At 40.2% G+C, this 21,808-nt stretch overlaps 1 protein-coding gene across 2 annotated transcripts; it reads right to left on the bottom strand.

Moving 5' to 3' along the window:
- Positions 1–255: 255 nt before the first annotated feature.
- Positions 256–13,123, bottom strand: PRRG4 (proline rich and Gla domain 4). 2 transcript variants are annotated; one of them, XM_036427077.2, is made up of 6 exons: positions 12,869–13,119; positions 12,420–12,544; positions 9,736–9,899; positions 8,222–8,270; positions 6,970–7,102; positions 256–1,080 (listed from the first exon to the last, which is right to left on the bottom strand). In XM_036427077.2, exons 2-6 carry the CDS (start codon positions 12,520–12,522, stop codon positions 846–848), a joined length of 684 nt encoding a protein of 227 aa, XP_036282970.1. In that variant the 5' UTR covers positions 12,523–12,544; positions 12,869–13,119; the 3' UTR covers positions 256–845. The 2 variants fall into 2 exon arrangements, with proteins under 2 accessions (XP_036282970.1, XP_036282973.1); XM_036427080.2 differs by lacking the exon at positions 6,970–7,102 and having other exon boundaries at positions 952–1,080; positions 12,869–13,123.
- Between the last annotated feature and the right edge of the window lie 8,685 nt (positions 13,124–21,808).

Genomic DNA, 21,808 nt, shown 5'->3' with positions numbered 1-21,808 from the left:
AGGGAGGGAGGCCCGAGCTGGCAGCCGGCAGCCACTAGGGACCCTACCAGTGTGTGAATTTTGTGCACTGGGCCTCTAGTTATCAATAAAATAGGTTAGTAATCTACATAGTAATATGGGTGACTTTATCAAATTCTAGCCACTCCTAGATTTGAGGCCCGTTTATTTATTTGTTAGTATAACAACTCTTGCAAATCCTTGATATTACAATCCTCTAAAGATCTAACTCCCTAGTAAGTGTTTTTCTGTTTTGTATTTAGAGAAAATTACTGATCCCACTCATAATGAAACATGACTGATAGCAAGAATTAACAACTAAAACCGGCAAAATATAGTGAATGCCATTTTATAATTTAAAATGTAAAATCAAGTGATTATGCTAAGGCCATCAATTTATAATGAAATATCAAATTCTTTGAAGTTTTACAATCAATAAGAAAGCCCAATATTATGACAAGATAATCTAATGATAATGAATTCTTTAAAAATATTCAACACAAAAAATCTGCAACCTTTATCTACACAAAGGATACAGATATTTCATCAGTTCTACTTATGATATCCATACTACAAATTTTTTTTTGGAACCATTAAAATAAATAAGAAAAAAGTGCTCTCTTCTTAACTGCAAAGATATGGAGTCCAAGCTTCTTATCAGGTTGATAATGATCAGGTTCAGGTTCAAGATGCCAACAGAACTTCTGTGGTATAGTACTCATGCTTATTCCTCCTTTTCTTCTTGCAGTTTGTCATAAAGGGCTGAACTGACGTGTCTTTATGGTTCAGGAAAAATGAACCATTTAAGTAACATGAATCTCCTATACCACCAAGATGGCAAAGTGAGCTTAGTGAGATGGGAGTGACAGAGACTTTTTAAACACCCTAAACCCTTTTGCTGGCCCAGGATATGGCGGTGGTGGCGAAATGCTGTGTTTTCCGGTCAGTGCCACGGCCTGTTCATAAGAAGGTAACCCTGTGTCCTCCACTGCGGGTGGTGATGGAGACAAGACAGCCTCCTCAGGTCTTCTGAAAATGATGGAGGGAGTGTGCCTTCCTCTTCTTACGTAGGTGGCTGAAGAACTAAACAGAGACACAGCATTTATGTCTAGAAAAGGCAGCAGTTTTAGTTTAAGATGGCAACATTTGAAAATCCAACTGATTAATTTTATAAAAATTGAACCTAATTCTAATATATAAAGAGCCAGCGTCCGTAACATCCAAAATGACCGAACGGACGGCCCAACACCAGGCTGAGCATGCAGCAGGCTCCAGAGGGTGGGGACTGGTGAGCAGGCTGAACTGCTGACCTCTCCGTCCCTCCTGGGTTGCTGGTGCCACAATGACCTAGCACTGACTGCTGCTGCGGTGGGCATTGTGGCAACCTAGCACTGATTGCCACCGCCAAGGCGGGTGCAGTGCAATTGGTCAGGGAAGGGGGGGCCTGTCATTGCCCCATGATTACCCTGCAGATGGAGGCCCAGGCCACCGGCTGGGGGCTCCATGATTGCCCTAAAGAGGGAGGCCCACACGACTCAGCCAGCGGTGGTGGGTGGGGCCTCCCTCTGTGGGGCGATCAATCACAGGGCTCCCCGACTGCGAGAGGGCGCAGACCAGACTGAAGGACCCCCCCCCAATCCTGAGTGCATGAATTTTGTGTACCGGGCCTCTACTTTATTAATATAACAACAGGTTTCTAACAATAGAAAGAGTCTTTCTTGGTCTAATGGAAAGATCAAAAGCTTTAAAGTCAGACAGGGGGATGAAGCTGGACCCTGTCATTTCCTAGTCATGTGACCAAAGGCAAGTTAACCTAACTCAGTCTCCTCCTCTGTAAAGGGGGAATAATAAAAGCTACCTCTACATAAGGACTGAAAATGTGCTAATTTCCCTGGATGGAAACTTTCTCAGTATGGTGTGAAACCAAACCCAGGTTTTGAAAGGCAGCTCAACACCAAGTCAAGGAATCCAATGCCACCGATAATCACAACAGCTGATGTCTGTCTGTTTCCTTTGTCCCCTCCCTCAGTCCTGCTGCCTGATGGGTAAGATCCCTTCTAAGCACTTCTTTTATCACATCACTCTTCTCTGTAAAATGTCTAACCTCAGCGTTCTTTCTTTCTTTTTTTCTTTTTTAATATGTTTTTTTAAATATATATTTTATTGATTTTTTACAGAGAGGAAGGAGAGAGGGATAGAGAGTTATTGTAGAAACATCTATCGATATGAGAGAGAGACATGGATCAACTGCCTCTTGCACACCCACTACTGGGGATGTGCCTGCAACCAAGGTACATGCCCTTGACCGGAATCGAACCTGGGATCTTTCAGTCTACAGGCTGACGCTCTATCCACTGAGCCAAATAGGTTTCGGCTTTAATATGTTTTTATTGATTTTTTACAGAGAGGAAGGGAGAGAGATAGAGAGTTAGAAAAATCAATGAGATAGAAACATCGATCAGCTGCCTCCTGCACACCCCCACTGGGGATGTGGCCGCAACCAAGGCATATGCCCTTGATCGGAATCAATCCTGGGATCCCTCAGCCGGCAGGCCCATGCTCCATCCACTGAGCCAAACCGGCTTCAGCCTGTAGCATGCTTTCCATTGAATGGAGTTCTAACGTAAGTGCCTCCTTTTCAAAGCCTCCCTATTCTGGCCTCGCTCTGTTTTTTATAGTTCTCTGCTCTTGCCAAGGTAGCCTCTTTAACACTCCTCAGAATGTGCAATGAATTCTGTCCCATCTCTGTGCTTTCACTGGTATGGTTTCCTTCCTCAGATTATGTCTTTTTCCCACTCCACTGTTCTAAGCTCAACAATTAAAAAAAAAAAAAAAAAAAAATATATATATATATATATATATATATATATATATATATATATGGCCTAGTTCTAGTCCTACCATTTTCACAAAACTTTGTCAGCTACACCAGCCAATGAAAACTGAAATGCAATATGGGTCTGATGTTTTGAACCTACCTTTTCCCTCCTCACTTGTAAATTACAAAATGGTAATTTAAACATTAGTAAATGGATCTGTTTAGGCTGTGAAGCTGGCTAATCTATGCATAAATTAACCTCCTACAGTTATGGCTAACAAGATGATTAAAATTCATACGTAATGCACAACCTCTAGTCAATCTTTACAGTATCCTTCCCAACGAGGCAGTTTAGCAGACTCAAAACTGTAAACTTTTCCAAACCAAGTAAGTCAATTTGCACCTTAAAACACCCTTTCCTTCCGAGCTAAGAATTAGATCTGAAATTGGAGGGAAGGAGAGAAGAAAAAGATCTGTGTAAATCTAGGAACTGGATAATCAATAATTGAGAGGTGACTGAGATCATTACACGTTGACTTAGAAGGCTAGACACAATTCCTCCTCTGTCAGAAATCTGGAATTTTTTCACGGTAGGCTAGTCACTTGCCACATTCGCTAGCTTGTAACAAAAACTCCTATCTGTTTGCTTAGAGGGAACAGATGTTTTATTTGAACAAATAAATTTTTCCACGTCAACTTTCAGAACTTGAGATATAGAAACTATATAGTAACTGCATCAAAGCCACTAAATATCTATATAGCTATTTCTTACATACATCTTAGATGAGTGAAATCAGAAAGTATGCACCAATAACATCTCAAATAAATGGACATCATATTACACTTATTTTACTCCATAAAATAAGAAACTAAGAAATAAAAAGATCTTGTTTCCAATTTCTTGGCATGTTTTTACAGAGGAATGAGACAAACGTTTCTGACAAGGATCTTATTTTTCACTCCTTTCTCTTTTCAAATATTTCCTCACCCTTCCCCCATTTCAGACTTGCAAAATATAGAAAGAAAACAAATAACTCTGCTGGAAGAATTTCTTGGGACAACAGATGAAATGTACTTTAGTAAGTGTCTGAAAGTTAATCCCAACAAAGGAGAATACTTTGTAAACCTAAAATTTAGTCCCCTAAAATGCAGAGGGTCACTGTGAGGGTTAAAGTGAGACAACAGATGTAAAAGTGATCTGTGAACTGTACAGCACTATACCGAACTAACATAAAGTGTAACCATTTTTTTTTTTTAAAGCTGACATTTATGAGCCTTGTATTCTTTTGAAGGACCAGGGTTTTTAATTTTTAATTTTAATACTTGGAAATACTTTGTTAAATAAGGAAAATTAATAGGTGTCATACAGCATAAAAGATGGTGACTTAAGAAAAATTAAACCAGCCGAAACCGGTTTGGCTCAGTGGATAGAGCGTCGCCTGCAGACTGAAAGTTCCCAGGTTTGATTCCAGTCAAGGGCATGTACCTTGGTTGCGGGCACATCCCCAGTAGGGGGTGTACAAGAGGCAGCTGATCGATGATTCTCTCTCATCGATGTTTCTAGCTCTCTATCTCTCTCCCTTCCTCTATAAAAAAATCAATAAAATATATTTTAAAAAGAAAAGAAAAATTAAACCAATTCTCCTTACATTCTCTCACTGCTCAGACATTTGCAGGATTTACAGAAGTCTGTCTGACACACTCCTTAGTTCATGCCCACAGGTCACATAAATGCCCAGGGAGCTTTTTGGGGAGTCCAGTTTGGGGACAGCATTACAATTTATTTATTTTTATTTTTATTATTATTATTTTAAAATATATTTTATTGATTTTTTACAGAGAGGAAGGGAGAGAGATAGAGAATTAGAAACATCGATGAGAGAGAGTCATCCACCAGCTGCCTCTTGCATATCCCCTACTGGGGATATGCCTGCAACCAAGGTACATGCCCTTGACCAGAATCGAACCTGGGACCTTTCAGTCCACAGACCTATGCTCTATCCACTGAGTCAAACCGGTTTCGGCAGCATTACAATTTATGTCGCCCCTGTTCTCTGCCCTCTTTGCTGGCATGTTTCCTGTCTGCACCCTTTCTGTGGGCATCCTTACAGGCCCAGTCCTTTGCCTTCTGTTCTTTCATCTCACTCAGAAATAGCCTATTCTCATGGCTTCAGCTTTTATCTTCCAACAGATGAATCCTAATTCTGCTTCTGTTGTCCTAAACTCTGACTTTAACAATAATGGAAAAAATTTTATTGTGATAAAATACATATAACTTAAAATTTGCTATATTAGCCATTTTTATGTATACAATTCAGCAGTATTAATTATATTCACAATGTTCTGTAATCATCACTATTATCTAATATCCATAACCTTTTCATCACCTGGTCAACATCATGTGTTTGTTCACTTCATTTGAAAGTGTAAATAGGGATATATAAGCACCAATTTTGAATAGTTTGTTTAGTATCTGGTGCTTTTTAAATTAACATTCTATGCTTACTCATCTATATTTACTGAGAAGATAATATAGACGCTAATAACTTTTTATTCCTATAAGTACGTTGAGGTTCTATTATGTAAAAAGCAGTACTTGTTTAGTACTGCTTTTATGAATATTCATGAAACTTTATTATCTTCACGTGGTAACCATTTTATTTTATTAATTTGTATTTGATTTAAAGTATCAGTGAAAATAATTGAATTTAAAACCTAGTTATTCTTTTTCTACTTGGGTAGCACACATCACTGTGACTCATAGTAAACTATGGGGCTTCTTGCCTCCAGAAAGAATGTGGAGACACTGGTATCTGCCTCCTGCTCAGGAAGGAAACCCTGCCCAGCATGCAGCGTGGTTCAGTGTTTGAACACCGACCTATGGAGGTCAGGGTTTGATTCCCGGTCAGGGCACAGGCCCAAGTTGCGGGCTCGATCCCCAGTGTGGGGCATGCAGGAGGCAATCGATCAATAATTCTCTCTCTCTTTAAAAAAAAATTTTTTTTTTTATTGATTTTTTACAGAGAGGAAGGAGAGAGAGATAGAGAGAACTAGAAACATCAATGAGAGAGAAACATAGATCAGCTGCCTCTTGCACACCCCCTACAGGGATAATTCTCTCTATCATTGATGTTTCTATCCCTGTCTTCCTCTCTAAAATCAAGTAAACATTTTTTTTTTTTTTTTTTACAAAGGAAACATTGAAACTTTAAGCTGACATTTGTGAATCTTTGTATTCTTTTGAAGGACCTTAGACACAGCATTTTAAAGTTTTTTATTTGTGTTAAATTAGGCAACCAAACAATCATATACTAGACGTAGGGGTGTCGAACTCAATCAGAGAAGGGGCCAAAATCTAAAATCCAGCCTAAATCGCGGGTCGAATGGTTTACTGAACAGTCATAAACTGTCATTGTGATGGAAACGCAGCAAAGTGCAGTGATGACAGCGTGGTGCAGGCCACATTGCAAGACCTGGCGGGACAGATTTGGCCCGCGGGCCTTGTGTTTGACACATGTGTACTAGAGGAAACTGAGGACACATGACAACTAAATGCAATGTACTATCTTGATTGGCTCCTAGAGCAAAAAGAGGACAATAATGGAAATTTGGTGAAATCTAAATAAGGTCTAGAATTTAGTTAATATTAATGTACCAATGTTGTTTTTTTAAACTTTTATTTATTTATATTTTGTTAGTGCTCACCCAACAATATTTTTCCATTGATCTTTTAGAAAAGGAAAAACAGAGAAAACATAAATTAGTTCCCTCCTTCATGTGCCCCCAACCTGGGCCCAGGCCCAGAAGGAACTTGCATTCTGCATCCGAAGTACATGCCCTTGACCAGAATCAAACCAGGGACCCTTTGGTCTGCAGGCCGATGCTCTATCCACTGACCCAATCCGGCCAGGGCCCAATGTTGTTTTATTAGTTTTATAAATATACTATGATAACATAAGCTGTTAACTATGAGGGAAACTGGGTGAAAGATATATGGTACTTCTCTGAACTACCTTTGTCACTCTCCTGTATAACTAAAATTATTCCAAAATAAAAAGTTTATTTAAAAAACAGGCAGCCATTTTAAATCTATACTTAAAAATAATAGTACAGAATGTGTAACAGTGAATTAAATACTTTCACTTGGTACTTACCCTGGATGTCCTTGCTGGTTACACTTAGTGATACAAAGATAGTAACCAAGTAATCCAAAAATAACCAAAAATACTCCAGCAGCAATTAGTCCAGTCAGAAGGCCCAAAACATCTATTTTCTCTCTGTTACCACCTTAAGAAAAATCATTAAAATAACATAAATGTAACACCTGAAAAGCCCTATTTGTGATTTCAATAAATTTAACCCTCAGTTTAAGCACAGTATTAAGCATCAAATAATTAATTTAAAAAAGAATTCTTTGTGCTATACATATGATCTAAAGAATTTTAAACAACACTTCCTGAAAGTCCTAGTTATGGTTTTGTTTATTTATTTATTATTTATTTATTTATTTATTTTAAATATGTTTTATTGATTTTTCACAGAGAGGAAAGGAGAGGGATAGAGAGCTAGGAACATCGATAAGAGAGATACATTGACCAGTTGCCTCCTGCACACCCCCCACCGGGGATATGCCCGCAACCAAGGTACATGCCCTTGACCGGAATTGAACCTGGGACCTTTCAGTCCACAGACCTACGCTCTATCCACTAAGCCAAACCGGTTTCAGCTGGCTTTGTTTATTTTAAATAGGTCATATTACATGTATAATATTCAAGACTAAGCGGGATAAACATAAACTTTGTTCCACTAGGCTCACTTTGATATTAACTATAAGATAAATGTATTGAGCAACTCTAGTTAGCTGTGTAATATAGTCTCCCTATAAGCTTGGGCCCTACGCAAGAGGAATGAAAGACTAGCTGACAAAAAACCTACCTGACTAAAAGCCAACTAGAGATGACCAATATACTAGTAGGTAAAAGACAGGATCGTCCCTCTCTAGAAATTACTTCATTTTACCTAACCAACTTAACTTACCTAGCAACATATGACTTCCATTCACTTGAATGGTAAAAATAAAAAGACAAAACAATTAAAACAGTTTAACTACTTGAAAGCAATGGAGTACAACTTTTACTCTCTGCAAGTCTTGACTTAGCTGAGCTGTTTAAAGCACCTTTAAGCCTATTATCTCATTTCCCGAGTATCTCACCAAACTTGATTTTCATTGTATAACTAGATGAATGGGGCCTTTCTATCTTAGATAGCCCAGTGTATAATTGAGAAATTTCCCTTGAATTTACAAGGTAAGTATGTTGAGCAACAACCAAACTCAAATAATGAAACTAAATGTATTATAGAAGGAAGGGTGTGGGAAAAACATTATTTAATCAATTCTTGTCTTACCTGATTTTGCGGTTGGTCCTTTAATGGAATAGTCCTGCCAAAATGCCAGCTAAGAGAAAGATACATTTTCCAAGTCAATTTCATTTATTTCTTTTTCTTTCTTTCTTTTTTTTTTATTTTATTAAATTATCATCTGTGCACATATGTCAGTTTCATTTCATTGTCATTTCGTTCGGTCCCCAATGACCTACTGTGGGTGGTAAATTTTTGGCATGTACTACAGGTAGGCTACCAGTTCATTCAAGCTAGAGGGTGTGATTCACTCTGATTAAAGCACTACCACGCATTACCATTTCTCCCAGCTCTGGAATGGTCAGGGCATTATTGCCAGTGACACCTCGCCATCTATTCCCTGCTATTCGCCCTTCATCTGCCCAGAGCGCCCACTCAGGCATCAGAGGAACTATTGCATTGCAGAGTCAGTGAAAGTGCCAAAGGTAGAAGCTGAGGCAGGAGACTCATTTTTGAAAAGGAGTCTGAATTTTTCGATGCTAAGTAGGCCCTCAGTTTGCTAGATTTTTTATTGTAAGGTATTTCAAGATTTAGAAAGACATCCCCAAGGCTGTTTAAGTTCAGTGTCACTTGAGAGAATGGGAGCGGTTTTAAGGAACCATGATAAAATTACAAGATGGGCTTGTGAAAGACAGAATAAAACCTCACCAGGCACCCTTACAAGGTGTAGACTCGGTTTTCTGCTCTAATACAGGCGGCAGATTATTAGCCTGGAGGCTGGGCACAGTTTTGGGGGGAAAAGAACTACATTCCATTAAAACCTGCATTTGAAGGATACCAAGTGAGGTTCTTATTGACCAAAGAGTAAAATGGAACTTTTGAGGAAGGGAAAAAGGAGCTGGGGTTATTTAATCTACAAAAGTAAAGAATTTGGGTCATTTAACATTCTTCAGGAATATGCCAGGTTATAACAAGGCCGGCGCTGTCTCTGTTTTGGGCCTTCACGAGATGAACAGACGGGACTTAGTTATATTCTAAGGGAGAACGTCTAAAAGTTTCGCCCTTAAATTTACAGTTATGCCAAACAACAAACTCCTGGGTGTGGGACTATCTATATTTGTACCTTCAGGCTCCAGCAGAGCACTTGGCACACAGGAGGTTGCCAATCCTTGAAGTATAAATACAGTCATTCAAAAGGTTAGGCCACTGTCAGGAAACCCTGCTCAGAGCCTTGGTTCAAGCCTGTGCCAGAGAACTCACTGGAATTATATCCTGACGCTTCATTCATTCTGCTTCATGATTGTTTTTGAAGATAATAAACATTCAACACACAAAAAGACAGCAGAATCGATCGTTTGCTGATTACTTTAAGCCCAGCTAATGAAGCATAAAGCCAAGTCTGAAGCAAAAGCTAACTCGCTTTTTTAAGAAAGTCGAAAAGAGGTAACAGAGACAGAATCCTAATTGTATTTAAAGCATTACATCTCTAATGACTGCAAGGGTCATTTTCTTAAGTACGATTTAATAAGTTCCCAGACAATGAACATCATTAACCGAATTACCGTTTTATCTTCATCCACAAAAATCTCTCTGGCTTCTTCATAATTGCAGAGTTCTTCGACGCACTCTCTTTCTAGGTCACCTGGCGTGAAGAGCTCCAAATCAAACCTGTTATAGAGCAGGTGTCTGTGTATGAAAGAGCTGGCTTCTTCTTTGGATGTAAATACTAATAAAGAAACAGAAAGATTTCAAATACTGATAACAATAAGAAAGAAAATTCCTATTTAAATGATGAAAAGAGTGAATCGTTCTCGATGTAGCTAAATTACACCGAACTTTCTTGTGTGGTCTTCAAAGCTGCCAAAAGGAAATATCAGTAAAAATAATTCTATCAGCTGAAGCAATTGATAGATATAGTCTGGTGTTACTCAGCTTGACATGGGTTTAAAATACTACACCAGCAATGCAGTACCTCAAAGCCTGCCTAACTTAGCTATAGCTATATGAAATCTAGTTTCAGGAAGGAGAATCGGAAATCTGCTTCTGTATTCCTACTTCTCAGATTTGCCCAGATCTTCTCATTTTACTGACTAAAGAGTGGTGCCAAATTTCTCGTTGTTGGTCTTGTGTTCGAATAGGCTGTTATAAAAATATCCCTACCTTCCGAATGGCACTTAGCACTCAACTTGAAAGGAATACAAAGAGGCATAAACGTGTTTTATTGTTCCTGAAGTGATGTTTATGCCAGTACAAATCCTCACCCAGAGGCTGTTTGCCATTTCCCTGAGTGTGAAAGTTCCAATTCGGCCAGTGCCTTATCGAGCTTTTCCCTGCCTCCCTTACAGTCTTAGGAGCAATCCTGCCTTTTATTGTTTGGGTTCCAAGTAACCCTGAACATGCTTACACTTGAAAGAAGCAAACTTCCTTGCTCTGGATCATCCTGAACTTCCACGAGAGATTCTGTTTTCCCTCTGGCCTTTGCACTTTGGATCTGCCTCCTCAGACCCTCTATCCATCTCCATTTCTCTGCCTTCGGTCATTCTAGGAGGCTCTCTGTGCATTTCACCATTTCAGACGCACCAATCTCTTCCTCTCTCCTGTCTCCCCATGTTTTCTAAGTGAATTCCTTTTAGGTCACTGGCTTTATCAGAAGTTAGCTGTAGGTTTTCCCAGTTACTTTTCATATTCCCATTTATTATGTATCTTTTCATGTATCTTATTTGCTTATAGAGAGCATTGGCTTCTGTGCCACACAACTCTCCTAAGACAGAGTAACTGCTGCCCACTTTCCTCTACTCTGTGGTCTCGGTACTGCCTCTGAGTTCATGGAGACTTCCTGTTTCCACCCCGCCTCCCAGATCAATGAAGAGGCCCTCCAGGGCAAGGATGACAGTCTTTCATTTCTACGTCTCCAGTGCCTAGCATAGGGCCTGGCACAGAGTATGTGTTAACAGAGTGGCTGATAACTGAACAAGTTGGCTTTTTAAACATAGAGGATTCCCACAGATATCTCCAGCCTTTTGCATTCAAGTATGACCTCTAAATTCCTTCCAGAGTTTGTGATATTTTTGAGAGTGTCTTCTTGACTGTTATTGTGTGCACAGATGAATACGTTCACAAGGCTTCTGGGGATCAGCTTCTGGTCCTACTGAGAAGGGATCATCAACCTCATACATGAGTGAACTTGCCAGTACACATATGCTACAACTTGGGAGATACCAAGAAGGTTCTCCTTCCAAAATCTGTCTTTTTACCGCGAGCTAGCCTATCCAATTGCCTAGAATTCTGTCATCAGGGTTCTCTCTCTCCCGCGCCCTCAGACGGTTTAACACACTAAGCTGTATTAATCATTAATAAGTCATCCCGGAGTATTAGTGTAACAGATCCTTCCCAAATGAAAATGAGCTGAGAGTAGGATCTGATGAGAAGGGAGAAGGGACAGGAATGCATGGGCAAGCAGATCCAAAGTACTAGCGCTGGGTAGGGAAGCACAATGACAAGGCAGGGAGAAGGATGCTGAGAGCCAAAGCATTCCTCCCCTTTTCTGTTTTTCTGTTTTTGTTTTTGCTTTTCTATGTTAGGCTCTTAAGACATGGGCAGGAACCAGTCTATTTATGACCAGGAACCCACAAGATGTGAAAATATAGGTTAGGAAACCCCAAACCTAATCTCACAACCATTCGATTATATCCAGAGATTTGACAATCAGAAAGGATCTCAGAGATCATTTCACTCCTCATCCCCATGACTTTACAGATGAAGAAATTCAAGCCAAAGGGCATCAAGTTACTTGCCTCTGGTCTCAACAAATCCAGACCAGCTCTTGAACTCTCTGTCTTTCCAGGAAGAACAACTCATTATGCCTCATTATGCTCATTATAATTACCACATCGCCTCACACAATAAAAAGAAAAGAAAAGAAAAACGGCACGCACTGATTTTACAAGTTGAAATAGGTACTCCATTCAGGTTAACTACAAACCAGTTCTTAAATGTGCGTGTGCATGTGCGTGTGTGTGCGTGTGTGTGTGTATAATCAAAAGTAACTCAAAATCAGTTTGTATACATTGCACTTAACAAACCACCACATTACCAAATAAACCACAAATTAAACTAAAGAATATTTTAGCGCTCCAATGATCGACGAGGGCATGTCATTTCAAATACTACGCTTTCCACTTTGCGATCTACAACAGGCGGCTTGGGGCTCCCAGAGGGTTTTCTGGGGAACCGGAGGCATGCTCACCTTCCTCCCCCGCGTGCCCAGGCTCCTCTGGACCTCTGGTGCAAAGAGGAATCGCGATGGCAGCCACGGGCAGCTGGCTCAGTAGGATCAGAAGCGTAAACATAGTCCAGCAACGGCCCAACACACTGAAACAGAAACGAACAGAAACACACGTCGGAAAAGCCCCTGGCTCAGCACTTTGGGTTTCTGTAGGGCCTGAGTCACGGACCTGTGGCGCTCAGAGCCCCGGACCATTGTTGCCCCGCGCGCGGTTTCGGTCTCCCGGGTCCAATCCGCGCCCTGAAAGCGGCCGCGAAAGTGCCCGGGGCCAAGCGCCGCGCCCCGAGCCCGGCCGCCGCCCGCGCAGGCACCTGCCGTGGCCACGGGCGACCCTGCGCCGCGAGTGGCAATCGCACCCGATCTGCGGAGCGGCCGCCCCGAGCAGCCCACCCCCGCCCGGGCCAGCGCACCTGCGGCTCCGGGCGCATGTCCCCGCCGCTCCCGGGCCGGAGCCCCGCCATAGGGCAGTGTCTGCGGCCGCCAGACCCCCCGTCTCTGCGCGCGCCCCCCGAATCTCGGCCGCGCCCTCCGCCGGACGGGGAGGCCCCAGCGCCGGGGCCGAGGAAGCGCCTGGGGTCCGCGAAGAAGCGCCCAGATCGGCAGGGGGACGAGCGCGACAACTTCCTGCTGGGTCCCGGGAGGCGCGGCGCCGTCTGCGGGAGGAGGCGGCGGCTCCCGGGAGCACCTGGCGGCCGCTCCTCCCCGGGGCCGGCCTGCCCGCTGCCCGGCCCATTGGCGGGCGTCTCCCCAAGCTGGCGCTGCGCTTTCTGAGTCGTGAACCTGCTGTCCTGAGCCCTCGGCGAGCCCGGCCTCCGGCCTCTGGTTCGGGCCCCGCCTGAGCCTGTGGGGGGCTGGTTTATCTCGGTTCCAGACCCGGCTTTTCCTGCGACTTCGGGGTCAGGGGGATGGGGGGTGTATTTTCAGTTCTCAGTGGTCAGCGGAGCGTCCTCCGGGCGTCCGGAGGTTTTCGGGTTTGGGTTCCACCAGGCTGGGGCGGGGTCTTGTGGTTACCTCGACTCAACATTCCTAAAAGGGTGATCTGGGAACGAGAACAAAAATATTCACCAGAGAAAATTCACTTTATTAATAATATGAAATGGGCCAAAACCGGTTTGGCTCAGTGGATAGGGCATCTGGCTGCGGACTGAGGTGTCCCAGGTTCAATTCAGGTCAAGGAAATGTGCCTTGGTGGCAGGCACGTCCCAGGTGGTGGGTGTGCAGGAGGCAGCTGATGGATGTTTCTCTCTCATCGATGTTTCTAGCTCTCTATCCCTCTCCCTTCCTCTCTGTAAAAAATCAATAAAATATATTTTTAAAAATAATATGAAATGGGAAGTGACATTGAAATTATTTGATGGCATTGGTTCTCCAACTCGCCAGATCTGGGACATCTCCAAGATCTTTTTAAGGACTCTCCGAGATCAAAACTATTTCCATGAGGATAATAAGGCAATTGGCCTTTTTCATTTTCTTAATTTATAAAATTAAACTTAATTTTATTTTGCAAAAAATCAACAAATGCATATGCAGATCTGATTTATCTTCAAACCACGTGTTCATTTTTTTTGCTTTTATAGACATGCCCATTTATTTGTCATGCCAAACTTCAAGTTTTACTAACATTAGTATTCATTGAGAGAAAAGAAAAACTGCATTGCTTGATCTTTGGTAATTAGCAGTATAATTAATAACTTATAATTGTTTTTAAGATAAACACTTCGTAGGAAATTTAATATATCTTGTTTTTGCTCTTCAAAGGAGCCACTATACCAAAGCATTTACCTGGATCTATCAAGTTCCTGCTGGTAGAATATTACTTCCAACCTATTTATTAGCTTTTCTTCCTGTCGTTCCATATATGCTCCCCTCCTTCCACTGAAAGTACAGGAAAAAAAAGCAATTTATTTCTTCTTCCCTCCCCACTCCTAAAATCATGCAAGGGAAGACAACATCACAAGTCACAACATCTAAGTTTACTTTGATTATATTTTACTTATACTTAAAACTAGAGGCCCGGTACATGAAATTCGTGCACAGGGGTATGTGTGTATCCCTTAGTCCAGTCTGCATCCTCTCCAATCTGGAACCCCTCGAGGGATGTTTGACTGCCTGTTTAGGCCTGATCCCATCCCTCTTGCAATCCAGGACTGCTGGCTCCCAATTGCTCATCTGCCTGCCTGCTTGATTGCCCCTAACTGCTTCTGCCTGCCATCCTAATTGACACCTAATTGCTCCCTTGCTGGCCCGATTGTTGCTAACTGCCCTCCCCTGCTGACCCGGTCACTCTTAACTGCCCTCCCTTGCCAGCCTGGTCGCCCCTAATTGCCTTCCCCTGCTGGCCATCTGTGACGGCCATCTTGTGGCCACATGGGGTAGCCATCTTTGACCACATCTGGGCAGCCATCTTGTGTTGGAGTGATGGTCAACTTGCATATTACCTATTTATTATATAGGATTATTTTGTATTATAATACTGAGTTATCTAAAACCAACATTGATGGTATTAAATTGTTATAAAACCAGAGTTTTAGAGGCATTTGAAACAATTCAGGAACCATGTCTGAAAGGAGATAATTGCCTCAAAGTAAAAGAATTTTAGATGTCAGTAGTTGAATAAGAAACAAAACTTTAGGAGGCCCATATTTTTTATTCACATATTTACATTATTAACAAAGATATGATACTTTTGACAGCCTACAAAAAAATTTTTTTAATATATTCTTTAGTATAGAATAGGGATCAAGGGAGCATTTTATTTTATTTCATTTTTAAATATTTTTTATTGATTTTAGTAAGAGAGGAAAGGAAAGGGAGAGAGAGAGAACCATTAATGTGAGAGAGAAACATCCACAGGCTGCCTCCTGCACAATCCCTACTGGGGATCAAGCCTGCAACCTGGGCATCTGTCCTGACCTGGAATTGAACCAGCAAACTTTGTGCATGGAATGATGCTCGACCAATTGAGCAACACTGGTCAAAACAAGGGAGCATTTTATTTTATTATTATTTTTAAATATATTTTTTATTGTTTTTTTTTTTACATAGAGGAAGGGAGAGAGATAGAGAGTTAGAAACATCGATCAGCTGCCTCCTGCACAGCCCCACTGGGGTTGTGCCCACAAACAAGGTATATGCCCTTGACCAGAATGGAATCTGGGACCCTTTAGTCCACAGGCTGACGCTCTATCCACTGAGCCAAACCGGTTTCTGCACGGAGCATTTTAAACATGGGTTTGGTAAGTCTCTTATGAGCCTACTTTCCAGAAAAAGTTTATATGCAATTTTAAAAAAAAATCTAAAGTCATAGATTTAAGTTAAGAAAATATGGCATGTGAGGTTAAGGTCATTGTATTATCTATGAGCTGATGCACAATGTAAGATGTATAAAAGAATCTAAACAGACATCTATCTCAAATTTCAGCCAGGATATAAGAGTGCATAGAGATGTGAGAGCTTTTTAGATCAGATAGTGAAAAAAGACACAGTATTTACCTCAAACAATAAATTGTAAGCAACAAATACGTATACAATGCCAATTCATAGATTGTAAACAAAGCCAATTAAGAAGTGTATTGTGATAGCTGCACATTTTAAAGAAAGATTTTCAAGCCAGTCAGATGTGGACTGAGATAAAAACAGGCAATATAGACCATCATAACAAAGATGGTTAGTAAGATGGTACTGAACTCGGATCGCTCCCTTCTGTTCTTTGGTTAAGTCAATTTCCACTAAATTTTCTTTTTTTTTTCTCCCCACAAAGGCTACTATTGTCTATTTTACCTTATTTTTTTTTCTAATCAACTGTATTCTTCTTTAATCTTCTCCAGAAAATTTGTTTTCACTGATTCCTTTAGACCAGGTATGGGGAACATCCGGCTTGCGGAGTGTATAAGGCCTTCAAAATCATTTGGTCTGGCTCTGCCAAGGCATTAGGGGTGAGTTTAATTAAATATTTGACCAAATATAGCAGGCTCATTTTTAAATTGATAATTTTATATGGCCCATGAATGATAAAAATATCCAAATGGCCCTTGGCAGAAAAAATGTTCCCCATCCCTGCATTACAAGTTCCAACTCCTGTTCGCCTTGTTCTGTAACCTAGTCCTATCATAGATCCTTCTTCTTTCACTCTTCAATTCTTAAGCAAATGGGATCAGACTAAAGAGGCTAGAAATGATTTCTTGTTGGTTGACATCCTATAACAAAAAAGGTCTTCATTAGGAATTTTTGACTAGAGTTCATATTTACTTTTCCCATTCTTCTATTAATTCACTCGTTTTGCCAAACCAAAACACTAACACCAAAGAATGGAGAGATAATCACTGTCCTTATTTTTTAGAAGAATGTAATCTAATATCTGTAAGAATGTGGGCCTATAAAGTTCTTATCAAGAGCAAGAACTGACTTATTCAGCTTTATATTCTACACAGTACTCAGCAGAGTGCTTTTTATGTTGTTTGTGCTCAATATATTTTTTTGGTGGAAACCGTTTATTTTCAGGTGAGAAAAGTACTTCACACTATTTTAGGAGTGACAAATGGTCAGATGCCTCAGGCTGGGGAATCAGCAGATAGGAACTTTCATGACATTCCTCGGTAAAAGGCATCCACCCACCTATCTGGATATTTGCACCAAAATAAATGAGGCTTTGTGTTCACGTGAAATATCAGTTTGTAGTCTGAGATGGGAAGCAGATATAGAAATGAGTCTGTTTCTCAGTAGTGAAGTACATCCCTGAATGTTTCCCTGTAATATTGGATCCCACAGAATATTATGGCATTTGGCAATATGCACATAAACTTCAGCCACTACGGAACTGCACGTGATATCATTGAGAGTAGATAGCAAAGAGAAGAGCGTAGTCAGAAGCAACATTGTTGAAGATGGTTGATTTCTTCTATTTACTTGCAGTATTTATTTTCTTATTTTGTACCATTTTCTTGTTAAAGTCACAATATTCTTATGCCTTTCTTCCAAAGCATTTTAAGTACTCAAATTCTGGCCATCTGTGGAGTTGGGCCAGATATTATGATTCTTTTTTTTTTTTTTTAATATATTTTATTGATATTTTACAGAGAGGAAGGGAGAGAGATAGAGAGCTAGAAATGTTGATGAGAGAGAAACATCGATCAGCTGCCTCCTGCACACCCCCCACTGGGGACGTGCCCGCAACCCAGGTACATGCCCCCGACCGGAATCGAACCTGGGACCCTTCAGTCCGCAGACCGACACTCTACTACTGAGCCAAACCGGTTTCGGCTATGATTCTTACTTTACAAAGAGAGAGCATGAAATAGAAGGTCTTGGATGGTCATTGGCCAAATAGGAGCCTGGCTCTTGACTCTTTTCAGTACTTTTTTTTTTTTTTTTTGAGTTATTACCAAGCAATGGAGGGCACTAGGTAAAGAATTATTTAATTTAAAAACAAATACGAAAAACAAAAAGCAAAACCCAGGGCAATGAGATTAAAATATGTGGGTTAATGTGATAATGCATCTTTGAGTTTGAGCACATAACCCTCCCACTTACCTGTGTGAATTCAACAATGAAACGGAAACTGGCTTTACTTTTCATGCCTACTGTGGGCTGGAGGGTTGACTCAAGGGCTGTGACGGGAAATGGTAAGGTTGTGGCCATGAAGCTCTTACAGCATGAGATCACATTCATATTCTTAAAGACACACTGATGACTGTACCATTCAACTACTCGGAACAGGAGATGCAACTTTCCTGAACTTGTTATTTCTGTGACGTTTTAGCCTTGACATTTCAACATCAATGGTTTGCAATTTTAATTTATCCTAGTAAAATCGGCAGGTGGAAAAGGAAAGACTCCTCGTGTTCAAGGGTGATTATATGCTTGTCTGCAAGTATTTTCAGATTCAACAAATAGGTAAATGTTTATTTTAAACATTTGGGTAAAGTCCACTGAAGGAATTTTTGACTAGAGTTCATATTTACTTCTCTCATTTAAGAACAATGACTGTTAATAACCAAGCAAATATCAAGAACCGTGTGAGGGGTCATCTGGTTTCACGTGACACCGGGTAATAATAAGAACTACGTGTCACGCTTTTAAAAATGAGTAATCCTTAAAGTCCTTACGGAGCATATAAGAATCACCGTGGTTCTGAGATGCCCACAGGGGCCAGTGACAGGGACTTGTGTCACAATTGGTCATAAAACTCTCACTCTTTGTTCAAGCCTTTGCAGTTTTACAAGTATAATTAATTCTTTGACTCATAGACTCATTTTATCATTACAGTCTTACTGTCTGATTGCCACACATTTTTTTGTCCTCTATTTTGGAAACTCATGTCCAGGTGTTCTAAGAAAACAAAGATACTGTGTTTCCCCGAAAATAAGACATCCTCCGAAAATAAGACCTAGCGCATCTTTGGGAGCAAAAATTAATATAAGACACTGTCTTATTTTCGGGGAAACAGGGTATTATTTTCCTACATAAGTTTATTTGGCATGAATTGCAAAACTATAAGTTCTACCCACAACATGAGAAAGGAGGTTTTAAAAAAAAATCATGCATTTTGTTAATTCTGCATGGGAGAAGGATAATAACGCAGTGTGTTGATATTACTGATATGATCAAAGGCACACTTTACGTGGGAGAACTGTTAGGGAGTCTATAAGCCAAGTTTCCATTCATCCCTCTTTGGCAGACAAGTCTCCTTTGTTATTTTATGTATCACTCTGGTTTGAAGCTCTCAAAGAAGGGTTCTCAAAACATGAGTTTTGAAATATAAAATGTGGGGTTTAAGGATTGTTTCTTTTACTAGTGTACTCTACTGGCTTTAGTAAAATTTGTGGTGCTTCTTTACCCACTTTCAACAATGCCTCCCAGACATTTCCTGAGAGCCAGGAACAAAACCTACCAGTCTTCAAATCTCGCCTGGCACATGGCAAGATTTCCTAAGTGAATGCAAGAATTAATAAATTCTAGTCCTGAGTCTGCTTCTCTCTAGCTAGATGACTTTGAGCAAGTCACCTCTCGGAATTCTGTCGTCTTCTTCTGAGACATTGAGGGCTTGGTCTGAATAAACCCTAAGATTCCTTCCTATGCTCAAATTCTATGGTTCTTTGACCATACTTAATAATAGAAGAGTAAAGATACTGTACTTAACTAAGTTTCTAATTATTTTTTCCTGTCTAGGTAGTCTTAGATTACTTGCTATTATATAATTGATTAGAGGCCCAGTGCACGTGGGGTCCCTCGGCCTGGCCTGCACCCTCTCACAATCCAGGACCCCTTAGGGGATGTCAGAGAGCTGGTTTTGACTCGATCCTAAGAAGCTAGGCTGAGGGATCCTACCCGTGCACAAATCCATGCACCAGGCCTCTAGTAAGCATATAAGATTTTTAGTTAAACTCTTCTTGCCCTCCCCTTCCCCTCTTTCCCCTTTCTCTTTTCCCCTTTCCCCTTTCCTCTGAGATTCATCAGTCTGTTCTGTGTTTCCATGCCTGTTGTTTCCACTCCTGCATTAAGCATCTGCCCCCTGGTGGTCAGTGTACATCATAGCTACCAACAGGTCAGCCTGTCAGCCAGTTGTTTAGGCTTTTATATATATAAATGTTAATTAAAAGGAAATTAGTCATATCAAAATATAAATTTAAAAATCTAAATTTTAGCCAAAACCAATTTTGCTCAGTGAATAGAGCGTCGGCCTGTGAACTGAAGGGTCCAGGGTTCGATTCCTGTCAAGGGCATGTACCTGGGTTGTGGTGCATCCCCGGTGGGGGATGTGCAGGAGGCAGCTGGTTGATGATTCTCTCGCATCGATGTTTCTAGCTCTCTATCCCTCTCCTTTCCTCTCTGTAAAAAAAATCAATAAAATATATTTTTTTTTAAATCTAAATTTTAGAATTTGTCTATATACACAAATTATGTATTTTATAATTTGTTCAGCCACAATTTTCAAAATGTAAAATTAATAAAATTTTCTATGTCACAAAAGATATATTAAACATTTCTAGATTTACCTTTATTGGCCTCTCTACTCTGATAACTTGATGTATACTTTTCATTCTTGTGTCATGGACATTGCTGCAAAATCTTTTTTCTGTTATTAGGACTCTATTCCCATTTTTATTATCTCCTTGGATTTGTGTTGAATTTATATACATAAATCTGCTGCTATTTTCCCTGTTTTAGCTCTCCCATTGCTTCATTATTTTTTTTCTCTTTATCCTCAGAATTTTAAAAATATAGGGAACTTTGATATGTCTTTCATCTTTAAAAAGAATGAAGTATTTTTTCTTTTGAGATACATATTGTGCCTACTATGAAATTATCTACATAGTGTTGGACATTCAATAAATACTGTATGAATTACATTAATTATTAATACTTTATTAGTTTTTATGTTTTTATTGTTCAATTTTTGTTTATATGTTCCCTTTCCTCCATTTTCCAGTTCTGTCTTGTTGTTTTCCTTTCATTCCATCTTATTTCTTTCAAAATATCATTTTGGAAATTTTTGTGTGTTTTTTTTTTTTATGATTTTCAACTCTTTTATTTCTTTTCCCTCTCTAAGGAATTTCTGTAATTTTCTTAGGTTGTACTACAAGAAATTGCCATTTTTGTAAGTCAAAAATACTTAACTATTAGCAATTTCATATGGTTTGACAATTTTCCTCAGTGTTTAGCAGCACAGCACCTGGCAGATACTCAATTAATATTTGTTGAATAAATAAATAAATAGCCGAAATCAGTTTGGCTCAGTGGATAGAGCATCGGTCTGCGGACTGAGGAGTCCCAGGTTCGATTCTGGTCAAGGGCATGTACATTGGTTGCGGGCTGTGCAAGAGGCAGCTGGTCGGTTTTCTCTCTCATCGATGTTTCTAGCTCTCTATCCCTCTCCCTTTCTCTCTGTAAAAAGTCAATAAAATATATATTAAAAAAAAATAAAAGAACATGGGTTCCATGACTTGGGTGAGGTCCCATAGCTGGCAAGGGACACTATCTGGTCTCAGACCCTATTGACCACTCACCCCTCAGAGGTCAAGTGTACCATGTGAAAGCATGAAATCACTTTATAAACTATAAAGCGCGCGCGCACACACACACACACACACACACACAAAATAAATAACTAAATAAATAAATCCTCCTTTTCATTGGTTTCTCTGAGGGCCTTGATAACATTAGGCAGATAACTTTTTATAAATTGTGGACTTAGAAGTCTTTAATCATAAATGACCTTACCAGATTTGCGTATTGCCTGATTCTATTACTCCTTTTCATTAATGTGCTAAAGATAAACTTGAGGATGTGATTATGAGCAATCATTTGATTACCAATATCAGTGTTGTTATTATTATATACTAGAGGCTCAG

The sequence above is a fragment of the Pipistrellus kuhlii genome, unplaced genomic scaffold (assembly GCF_014108245.1).
Source record: "Pipistrellus kuhlii isolate mPipKuh1 unplaced genomic scaffold, mPipKuh1.p scaffold_m20_p_9, whole genome shotgun sequence".
Lineage (NCBI taxonomy): Eukaryota > Metazoa > Chordata > Mammalia > Chiroptera > Vespertilionidae > Pipistrellus > Pipistrellus kuhlii.
Note: the sequence above shows the minus strand (reverse complement) of the source record. Positions and strands in the feature narration are given on the sequence as shown.